Raw genomic sequence first — 11,341 nt, 5'->3', positions numbered from 1 at the left:
ACAACGTTTCTAATAGCAAAAAGACCATAAAATAGTATCTATCATACAATGGAATGCTGCATAACAGTTAAGAGGAATGAATTAGATGTAAATATACATAAACCTGAAGGATCGCAAAAATAATAGAGTGAAATAATTATATAACAGAAAATAGTACTTATGTTCATTAAAACCCAGAATGAAACAATATTATATATTGTTTATGGATATACATCTAAATTTTTCAAAAATGGACTGTAAAGATACGCAGCTAATTCATGTTAATAGTTGCTTCTGGGAAGGATAACCAGATAATGGACCTGGGAGTGGAAGATACAGGTACGTGCAACTTTCATCTGTAATATTTTACCTTCTAAAAAAAAAGCCGCAGCAAATAGATTCTGATGTCAATAAACAATGTGAGGTGATGGGTATACAGTATTTGTAATATTCTCTGTATTATAGTTTCACATAATAAAACTGATTCTCAGTTTAAGAGAAAAAGATGCCAGTAGATGCTGTAAATAATACCCTATAACTTTTGTTAGCCTCAAAATGAAGTTCACCGGTATTCTAGAAGTTTTACACGCCCAACAGGTCATTCTAGGCCTATTTACTGAGGGAATGTAAGCAAGGGCTTACATATACGGTGTTGGGTCCAGATGTATAAATAAAAGGGTATTGGAATCAGATACGAATAAATAGGTGGGGGTAGGGCACAGTGAGTAAGGCGTCTAGAAAGGTGATAAGAGAAGAAGCTGGGGCGCAGGGTGTAGGGTAGGAAAGAGTACCGAGATGTGTGAAGTGGATCCCGAGGACTGAGCGCATAAGAAGTACAGTATGGGGGCAGTATAGGTCCCGCAAGGCTCTCCAGCTCTCAGCTTCGGAAGCCTAAGCCTCTCGGCGACCTCCGAGACTCCTCAGAACAAACTGCTCTGCCCACCTTCTTGAAAGCCAACCCTCTTCCTTGTCAGCTACTCCATTCTCCATCAACCAACCCCAACTCCCCCTCACCGGGAACAATGAACCTCGAAGAGCCATCGCTGCTCCAGATCGTGGACCAGAAACTAATTCTCCCGCCTTTTTCTGTCTCTCTGACCTCTGCCTTCTGACCCTAAGCCTCTCTCTTCCGCCTACCAAAACACGAGAATTCGTCCCGTGGCCTCAAGACGCTATTATTTCTAAAACACTACTCCCACTAAACCAGCAACACAGGACTTACAGTCAGTAAGAAACAGTTGTGTGTGTTTATATGTATTTTCACTCACTACCCATTGAGAGAGGGGAATTTAAACTTCCGGTTCAGAGTCCAGGCATCCTGGAAAACGTAGTCTTTAGCTTCCACGCCTCACTCCTCGGAGCCCTGAGTGAGGGAGCGTCTCGAAAGTTGTCCTTTTAGTAATCCTCTCCTTTTGGCTCTTAAAAGGGTGAACTAGTGAAATACTTCCACTGAAAATAATACAACACAAATTTCTTATTTTCCAACATCCTTCCCGTCCTGAAGGATGGTAGAGCACGGGAATGGTCCCTCCCTCACTCTGAAGTGAGTAGCAAGCAGATGGTCTCTTAGTTCCTGACAGGTCTCCACCAGCCTAGGTACCCCGCCCCCTCTGCCAGAGCCTGCGGCGTCGATTGGCTAGGAGTACTTGAGCGGCGGAAGCAGCTGGCTCGCGCGGGGAGTGAGGGGAGGGGGCGAACCGTAAAGATGGCGGCAGTGGTGGAGCTGGAGGTTGGAGGAGGTGCTGCTGGGGAACGGGAGCTAGATGAGGTAAGGAGAGTTGAGAGACTAGTCGAAGAGAGACTCAGCCTGAAACCAAAGAGAGGGGAGCTGATGTATTGGGAGAGGAGATCCTAGGAGAGATGGGGCCCTCAGAAAGAGGCTGACTTGTGGGGTGGGTGCACGGAAAGGGAAATTAGAGACCCCAGACTCGGGAGACCCCTAGGCGGATGGGGTTAGAAAATTTATTGTAACTTCGGGGTGGAGATGGAGATCAAGAGAGAGCCTGGAAGGGTGAGAATGGTAAAATATGTAGATTATTAGGAAAGGGTCCTAGGGTAGGGCTATAGGGTTGAGAGGAAGCTGAAGAGTTGGAGGGGAGAGGAAAGGCCAGGCTTTCACTGTGGAAAAGAGAGCTGTCGAGGCTTCGGGTGTGTGCGGGGGGAAGAAGAGGGTGGGAAAGGAAAGAGTGTTAATCTAGTATTAAAGCTTTGAATTATTTTTAGGTAGAAACTATTTCAATTCTTATATTTATATTCTAGGATTTTGTATAGTTCTGTGCTCAAAGTTTTGGTCAATGAATGAAAGGGTGATTGAATATATATCGGAATTCATCCATGCACTCATTTAGCAAACATTAAGTATCACCTTTGCTACTGAGCTAGATGGTAGGGATACAAAATTATCACTGCATCAAAGGTGAGAAGAGAGAGACCAATTGTTTTGGCTGGGGAAGCCTTTCCAGAGGATGAGCAGATGATTTTCCTTAAAAGATAAATGATTCTCTATTTATCTCTCTAGCTCTTTGAGGGTGTATGTTCCCTTTTCCTAGCTAATAGACATTCAGTGACAGGCCCGTTGAATTAGGAGTGTCCATGAAGAATCAGGAGAAACGAAACATTGAATTTGTAGAAGGGACAGTGTTGAGAAGCAGAGAGAGAAGGTGAGAAAGGAAGGGGTAAAGGTTCTGAGGCCAAAGGGGCATTCATAGTTAGGGATGCTCATGGCCTTGCACAGGATAGTGGCCAGAGACAGCACAGAGGAAAAGGAGAGAAGGGATTGTTGGGGATTAAACCAGGGAGATGTATGAATAGTCAGAATTGTAGCGGCCCCTGGGTGTGTGTTAACGAGCTGTGGTAATGTAGTGGTTAAAGCATTAGGCTGCTAACCAAATGATTGGTGGTTCGAATCCACCAGCCTCACTGTGGGAGAAAGATGAAGCAGTCTGCTTTCTATAAAGATTTACAGCATTGGAGACCCCTATGGGCAGTTCTGCTTGGCCCTAAAGGGCCACTGTGAGTTGGAATTGACTTTGATGGCAGTCGGTTTGGTTTTTGGGTGTGTCTTAGTGTGGAAGGTTGGGGTTGAGACTCAGAGAAAGGGACTATAAGGACTTGGGAAGCAAAGACGGGCTTGGTGGTGGGATGTGTTGGAGAAGTTGGTATATATGGTTTGGTTTATTAAGGGGAGGTTTTGAGACTTGAGAAACTGACAAGTAGTCACAGCAAGGTCATTGGGATAACTTGTTGTTTCGGTAGTACCTACTCCTAGATAAGGGATTTTTAAAGAAGTGTTTTAGACCTTTGGGCCCTAATCACCAAAGAACTATTTGGATACTGGTTGATAGGTGGGGTGATTGCAGGAATGACATCTAAGACCCTCCCAGCTCTGAGTCTCTGTGATTGCAGAGCTGTAGTTAATTGAGATATATTGGAATGCACTTTGAAAAGGGTAAGTGCTATTTTGAAGTTACTGCGTATGGTTTGTTATGAGCCTCTTTTTGAGTAAATCTGATTTTAGTTATATATGTCAGAATTCATTGAGATAAAGAGCAAAAGTTTTGGCAGGGAAGAAAATAACTTAAAATTTTAATGTGAGACATTTTTCCTTCTTAGCTTTTCTTCCCTCATTGTTTTAATGATTTAAGAGCATCTTGGGAGCTCTGGTAGCATAGTGCCTAAGGCACTTGACTGCTAACCAGAAGGCTAGTGGTTCAAACCCATCAACCACTCCTCAGAAGGAAGATGGGGCAATCCACTTCCATAGTGATACTGCGTCGGAAACCCAAGGAAGGGTTGCTATGATAACAACAGCAACAACAATCTTTATAATACACTCTCCAAAGTCATGCCTAGAGGGTTTTGTATGTAACCACCTGTATTTTACCCCCAAAATTTTGTTATTTGTTCCATTCACTGAGAAAGAATATATAATCTGTTGTCTGAAAATTCTGTGCGAAATGGTCCTATCAGTTTCTTTCTGTGTTTAAGAAAGTAACTGTGAGAAGCAGGAACAGTCATCCCTTTAAGCTCCAAAAAGAATAGGAGTCTGATCTAGCAGACCTTAGTTTGTGTGTGAAATTCTACTAATGTCCCAGCTGTTTTCTTAGCAGCCTTAACTAGTGAAAGAGACTGAAATCCATCATTTAACATGTAATAATGAGGGTGTTTAAAACACTGCCATTGAGTCTATTCTGACTCATTGCTACCCTCACAGGGTTTCCGAGGCATTAAATCTTCATGGAAGTATATTGCCCCATCTACCTTTTACAGAACAACTGGTGGGTTTGAACTGCCAACTTCTGGTTAGCAGTCAAATGCCTTAGGCACTCCAATACCAGGTCTCCTCAAAGGAGCCCTGGTGGCACAGTAGCTAAGCTTTAAACCACCAGGGGTTTGAACCCATCAGCAGCTCCACTTGAGAAAGAAGTGGCAGTTTGCTTCTGTAAAGATTACAGATTTGGAAACCCTACGGGGCAGTTCTGCTCTGTCCTATAGGGTTGCTATGAGTCAGAATTGATAAGACAGCAGTGGAGATTGTGGTCAAAGGAACCCTGGTAGTGCAATAGTTAAGTGCTTAGCTGCTAACGGAAAGGTCAGCACTTCCAGTTGCTCCACAGCAGGGAGAAAAGACCTGGCAATCTGCTTCCGTAAAGATTACAGCCTTGGAAATCCTGTAGGGCAGTTCTACTCTGTCCTTTAGGGTTGTTATTGGTCAGAATCCACTGCAAGGCACACAGCGGTGTGTCACGTACTGGGGTTCAAAGATGAGTAAAGCTGGATCTTTACAAATTTACAATCTAGTGGAGAGACATGTAAATAGCCCATTACAATACAAGGTAATTACAGTATAAGAGCAGTGGGGCATGAGAGAAGCACCTGAGTCAGCTAGGGGGAGTCAGTGAAGTCTTTATGATAGAGATGGGGGTGAGCTGAAAACATAAAGGTTGGATTTACAAAAATAGCCATGATTTGTATGTGGCAACAGAGTTGCCTCCCTGTAGCACTTTCTGCTTGGTAGGTAGATTCTACTGTGAAGCCAGATTATAAAAAGGTAGTGGATAGCGTAGCTGAAATGGAGTTGGTGCTCTTCTCTACTTCTTTAGAAAGAATGTACACCCTGAATTATTTCTTCAGGTTATTATACCTGTGTTTTCCAATATCAGTAGCCATTAACATGATACAGGCTGAAATTGTGGCCATGAGTTCATTCATTTTCTTTTCTGGTTTCTTCTTTTGTCTAGTTTCATTATTACTCATCCTATAAATTAGGAGATAATTTGGGCTGGTAACAGTTTTTTTGTTTTGTTTTGTTTTGGAGAGGTAGATAGACGAGGGCTTAGGGGTTGAGTTCTCAGTAGGAAATACTCCACTGTTTATAGAGCGCTTACCATATACCAGTCCCTGTTTAAAGCTCTTTTTCTTCATTATCTCATTTATTTCTCATAGCAACCCTATGAGTTAGATGGTGGTAACCACATTTTTTAAATTAGCGGACTGAGGCTACTGAGGTTAGGATTCCACAGTTGGTAAGTGGAAAAGTGCAGATTCCAACCTAGGTCTGGCTGAGTTCAAAGCCCATGCTATACTGAGCACCGTGGTTCCATTTCTCACTTCACTATTTGTGCTGTAAGTAGATAATTTAAAACTGAATAGCCTTAAATATCTCATATGTAAAAATTGATACAGTACTTTTTGATAAGTGGCTGTGATTCAAAAGAGCAGTGAGTTTCATATATGTGAGGTAAGTTGTATTAATATTCCCAATTTTTGATTGAGGAAGTTCAGAGGATTTGAGACATACCCAGGGCCTAAGTGCTAAGATTTAAAACCAGGTTTCAGATTTGAGAGTGTTTGTTTCTCTTCCTTTTAAGGACCCAGACTAAAGATTTATCTTGACAAAGTGAACTGTTGTTGTTGTTATGTGCCGTTGAGTCAGACCCGACTCATAACAACCCCTCTTTGGGTTTCCAAGGCAGTATCACTACGGAAGTAGATTGCTCATCTTTCCTTCCGAGGAGTGGTTGGTGGATTTAAACTGCCAGCCTTCTGGTTAGCAGTCAGGTGCCTTAGGCACTATACTACCAGAGCTCCTGACAAAGTGTACTAGCCCTTTCTTTATGTAGCAACAGTCTCAATTCCAAAGCATGAAACAGCATTTCATTCCTGAGAGGGATAAAACTAGTGTTAACCAAAGGAATATGTTTTTTCTGTACTGGTTCTTTAATTTACTGGTAATTAGATTTTCTGAGCTTCTGGTCATAAGGAATGATTAGTCCAGTGGTGACTAGAGAGATAAGAGATGGACCTAGCTAGCTCAAGCCAGGTATTAAACTGTCTGTAATGTCTGAAGTCTGGTGGTACAGTGGCTGAGGCATTTGTCTGCTACCCAAAATGTCAGTGGTTTGAACATACCACCTATGCCGCAGGAGAAAGATGAGGCAGTCTGCTTCATAAAGATTTGCAGTCTTTGAAACCGTATGGGGCATTTCTACTGTGTCCTGTAAGGTTGCTATGAGTTAGAATCAACTTGATGGCAGTGTTTCGTTGTTGTTACTGCTTTTGTTTAATGGCTGGCTAAGTTCACTTCTGCCCCTCAACTCGTCAAATCCCAGGGTGCTGGAGGAAGTTGGTAGGATAAAGCCTGGGTACCAGCTAGGAGGCCCAAATAGAGAACTACTCTAGTGAGTTCCTCCTTACAGGAGTGGCTGGCCAACCTCTGACAGGCACTATAGGCATATTTTTGGCATAGAAAGCTGGCTTGGGACCTAAGGTAGAAAAAATTTCAATGCCCAGTCAGGACCAGCCAGCTCACCCACATGTTCCATTGTGTTCTAGGTAGTCTACTCCCAGAGGCTGCTCACTTGCCCGAATTATGTGATAATCATTATATCAGTGAGTAGCTTCTAGCTCAAGCTAGAGTTCAAAGCAACCTGCCAATAACTTGAGGAATTATTGCTTTAAGCAAGTAATTCCCCTCTTCTGTGTCTTGTTTTACTCTTGTTAAAAGAGATTGAATTAGATTGATGGTTCTTAAACCTTTATTTAGGACCTCTGGTGGTATAGTGCCTAAGTCATTTGGCTGCTAACCAGAAGGCTGGGGATTCAAACCCACCAGCCACTTCTCAGAAGGAAGATTGGCAATCTACTTCTGTAGTGATACCACCTCGGAAACCCAAGGAGGGGTTACTTGAGTTGGAACCGACTCCATGGCAGTTTGCTGTCTGCTTGCTAAACCTTTATTTAGTTAAGAAACCCTTTATGCAAACAAAATCTCAATCTGAAGTCTTATGGTTTTTGAATGGACTCAGCAGAACCCCTGGGGTTTCTCAAACCACACTTTGAAAACCAAATTGCTTTCTCTTAGTGCCCCTTGACTGGATGACCCTGCCTTATACCCCTTCAGCTCCTCTCTACTTTCCCTATCCCAGTCCTAAGGAGCATCGAAGCATCTATATAATTGTCTTTTTGTCTGTCTTCTCCACTAGACTTAAGCTTAGTGAGGGCAGAGTCCAAATCTGTTGTGCTCATTGTTGTATTCCCTTTTCTCAACATGATGGCTGGCATACAGTAGGCACCCAATAAGTATTTACTAAGTATTATTTTTGAGTAGAAGTAATACTTGTGTAGTGGGTAAGGCATTTATTTGACTTAACCAGAAGGTCGGTAGTTTAAACCCACCAGCTGCTTCACAGGAGGAAGATGAGGCAGTTTACTTCGGTAAAGATTTACAGCTATGAGTTGAAAACGACTTGATGGCAGTAGGTTTGGGTTTTAGAAGTAATAATACCTCCCATTTAGTAAATGTTTGTGTTATGTCAGGTCCTCTGCTTAGTGGTACATGCTTTTTTTTAAAAAAATTTTACTTTATTGTGCTTTCGGTGCAAGTTTACAGAGCAGAGTTTGTTTTACATTCAACATTATGTGTACATTTAGTGTCACTCCCCATTTACCATCCCCAACTCTAACCCAGTCTCTTCCCCTCCCTGCCCACTAACCCCCCCCCCCCATAGTTATGCACTCCTGTGTGTCCTGCATTTCCTCTGTGGTAATGTTGCCCCTCTGGTGCCCCGTGGTTGATTGCTCCAAAAGCTGCATTCCCATAGAGTATGTGGGTGCATCACCTTGGGTTGAGTGGTCTGCGTGTACATCTTGTTTACTATTGGGCTGAGAGATAGCCCCTGAGAGTGAGTTTTATTCCAGGCCCAGAATGTATCCCAGGGCCATAGTATTAGGGGTCTCACCAAACTCCATCTGACCAGTAATTCTGGTTATTACTGAGTTTTTGGATTTTGTCCCACATTTTTCCTCCCACTCTATAGTGGTACATGCTTTTTTATTGAATGTTTACAATATCCCTATGAGAATTGAGCTATTGGGATAAATCATATCTAAAGTTCTTTCTTGCTCTAACATATGTATTTTATCTTTCTGATTACTGTCAGATCTGTGATGGTACTATCCTGCCTGGCTACAATACCTTTTTTTCTTTGTGCCTTTGTAAATCCCATTTGTTATGAAAATTCTAGCCCAAGGCTTGATCATCTTCTAGAACTACTCCACTCTATGGTGATGTCTTCTTTGTCTGCCTTTTATGGTTTACTCTGCATAGGTTTATTCCTTCATTTATCAATTCATTCATCAAACTATTATGAAACACCTCTATGCCAGGCAGTGTGGTATGCCTTGTAGTGCCAAGATGGAGAAAGTGTGATAATTGCTCTCAAGGAGTTCACAGACATGTGTGAGTAGAGAGAGACTGATAAATAAGGGCAAAAACATGTCACAAGCACTATTGGTAGTATAATGTAGAGGGGAACATCAAGGAGGACGTGGCAATCAATGTCATGTCTCATTTCCCAACTAGATTCCTAACCCCTCAGCAGACAGGATGGATCCTCCTTGCTTCTTCAAAGCAGTTATCATTGTTTTGTTTTTTGTTTTTCTTCCAGTGGACCTCTCACTGTAGACATATGATAAATGTTCTTTGTTTCCAGAGATTTCATTCTCTGTAGAATCTTGGTCAAAGCCAAACATCTTTGAGGGATTGAAGCATGTGTGACTGAAGTTTAATCCTGGGTATCTGACCATTTACCTTTTTTTCCTTTTGTTACATCAACAGTAAGTTTTCATTTATTTATATTTTAAAATAATATTTGTTTGTTTTTGGTGAAAATGTATATAGCAGTTTAGGTTCCCATTTAACAGTTTAAGTTGTTCAATGACGTTAGTGACATTCTTCACGATATGTAAACATTTTCATTGTTTTTGTTCTGGTTGTTCCTGGGAGCTCTGGTAGTACAGTGCCTAAGGCATCTGGCTGCTAACCAGAAGGTTGGTGGTTCAAACCCACCAGCCACTCTGTGGAAACAAGACTGGGCAATCTACTTCTGTAAAGATTTACTGTCTCAGAAACCCAATGGGGGTCACTATGCGTCAGAATCCACTTGATGGCAGTGGGTTTGGTTTGTTTTTGGTTTGGTTGTTCCTGACCTTTAAGTTTTTTGTTTTTTGTTTTTAAGGCATGTAAAGTGAATGATGGTAGCATAGTGCCTAAGCCATTTGACTGCTAACCAGGAAGCTGGCAGTTCACACCCACCAGCCATTCCTTGGCAGGAAGGTTGGGCAATCTACTTCCGTAGTGATACTGCCTCAGAAACCTAAGGAGGGGTTGCTATGAGTCAGATCCGACTTGATGGCAGTGAGTTTGTTTTTTTTTTTTTTTTTTAAATGAATGATAACATGGTATAGTGGAAGAGAGGACTTGACTAATAAACAGTAGTCCTGAATTGTACATTAGAAATAGCAGATTTGTTTAATCTCACACACAGTCAATTGCAAGGAGTTCTCTTAGCACAACAGTTAAGTGCTTGGCTGATAACTGAAAGGTTGATGGTTTGAACCCCCCTTGTGGCTCCTTGTCAAAGACCTGGTGATTTGCTTTTGTAAAATTACAGCCAAGAAAGTAGGACCTCTGGTGGCGTAGTGTCTAAGGCATTTGACTGCTAACCAGAAGCCCGACGGTTCAAACCCACCAGCCACTCCTCGGAAGGAAGGTTGGGCAATCTACTTCTGTAGTGATACTGCCTCAGAAACCCAAGGAGGGGTAGCTGGAAACCCAAGGAGGGGTCGCTATGAGTAGGATACTACTCAATGGCAGTGAGTCTTCTGGTTTTTACACCGGGAAAAAAAACCCTACTGGGCAGTTCCACTCTGTAACGTGGTGTTGTTATGAGCTGAGAATTAACTTGATAGCACCTAGCAACAGCACTCAATTGATAATAGATGCTTGAAGGGCTGGGTTGAGAAGGATTCTGGGTCAGGTCTCATCAGGAAAGCTTACTGAGAGTGAGTGTCAAAGGTGAAATAATATGGAGTACTTCCTCTGACAAGACCTATGTCAAAGTGTTTTTTATATGCATTATCTAGTTTAATATCATAACCTTATGAGGTAGGTGCTATTATTATTATCCCATTCTACAGATGTGAAACCTGAGGCATAGAGAATTTAAGTAACTTGTCTAATGCCATACAGCCAGTTAAGTGACAGTTGGGATTCAAATTCAAGATAACTTCAGAGCCTATGCTCTTAATCACTCTGGGGAATATGACCAATGCATACTTCCATCTCTGTTCTATATACTTCCCACCTCTATCTACACCAGACATTTCCACTAAGTTAAATGTAGGATTTCAGGCAAGTCATTTACAGAGGTGATTAGCTTAGGTCTTGCTCTTTTGCAGTATGTTTATTTATATGCCTCTGTCCCACCAGATTGTGTTGTCCTTGAAAGTCCCATTTATCTTTAGATCCCTGGTGCCTGGGCATAGCATATGACTCAATAAAAATATGGATGTGTGAACTCATGAAAGAACCCAGCTTCTCTGTACCTCAGTTCTTCATCTGTGAAACGATAGGCTTGGACTAAATGACATTTGCAGCTTTCAAAGTCCTGGGACCCAGTGTTTTACTTTGCCTTGTGTTTCCAACAGCTCCCATCAGTAAATACTGGTGAATGACTGAGTAAATGAAGGTATAATTATTCTTAGTAATCTGTGCTGATAATATTGGGATGGGAGAAGAAAAAAATAGTAACAAGTAGACAGAAAGGCCTACATACAGCCTCCAATTCTGTAACCCTTAGCTTTGGAGTACAGTCAATCTCATGCTGCCAGTCTTTCTAGTTTGGCTTTCTATTCTGAACCCCCTTCCCCTCCATCCCAGTTGAGCTCTGCTCTTTGCAAGTCTTTTTTTTTTTTTTTTAGTTTTTTCAAATTTATTTATTTTTATTTGGGTGAAGATTTACAGAGCAAATTCACTTTCCATACAGCAGTTCACATATACTTTGTCTCATGTCATTGACCA

General features: G+C 41.9%; 1 protein-coding gene across 1 annotated transcript in view; it reads left to right on the top strand.

The window, feature by feature from the left end:
• The first annotated feature begins 1,001 nt into the window (after window positions 1-1,001).
• The window catches only part of RNF121 (ring finger protein 121), a 93,635-nt gene continuing 83,295 nt past the window's right edge, over window positions 1,002-11,341 (top strand). Inside the window, 3 exon segments of the mRNA XM_007940991.2 lie at window positions 1,002-1,067; window positions 1,531-1,599; window positions 1,601-1,747. Of these exon segments, the coding sequence (XP_007939182.2) occupies window positions 1,002-1,067; window positions 1,531-1,599; window positions 1,601-1,747 (282 nt within the window).

This window comes from Orycteropus afer, unplaced genomic scaffold, assembly GCF_000298275.1.
Source record: "Orycteropus afer afer isolate SDZICR_OR568_19922 unplaced genomic scaffold, OryAfe1.0 scaffold00074, whole genome shotgun sequence".
Taxonomy (NCBI): Eukaryota; Metazoa; Chordata; class Mammalia; order Tubulidentata; family Orycteropodidae; genus Orycteropus; species Orycteropus afer.
This window is presented reverse-complemented; position numbering and strand designations above follow the sequence as displayed.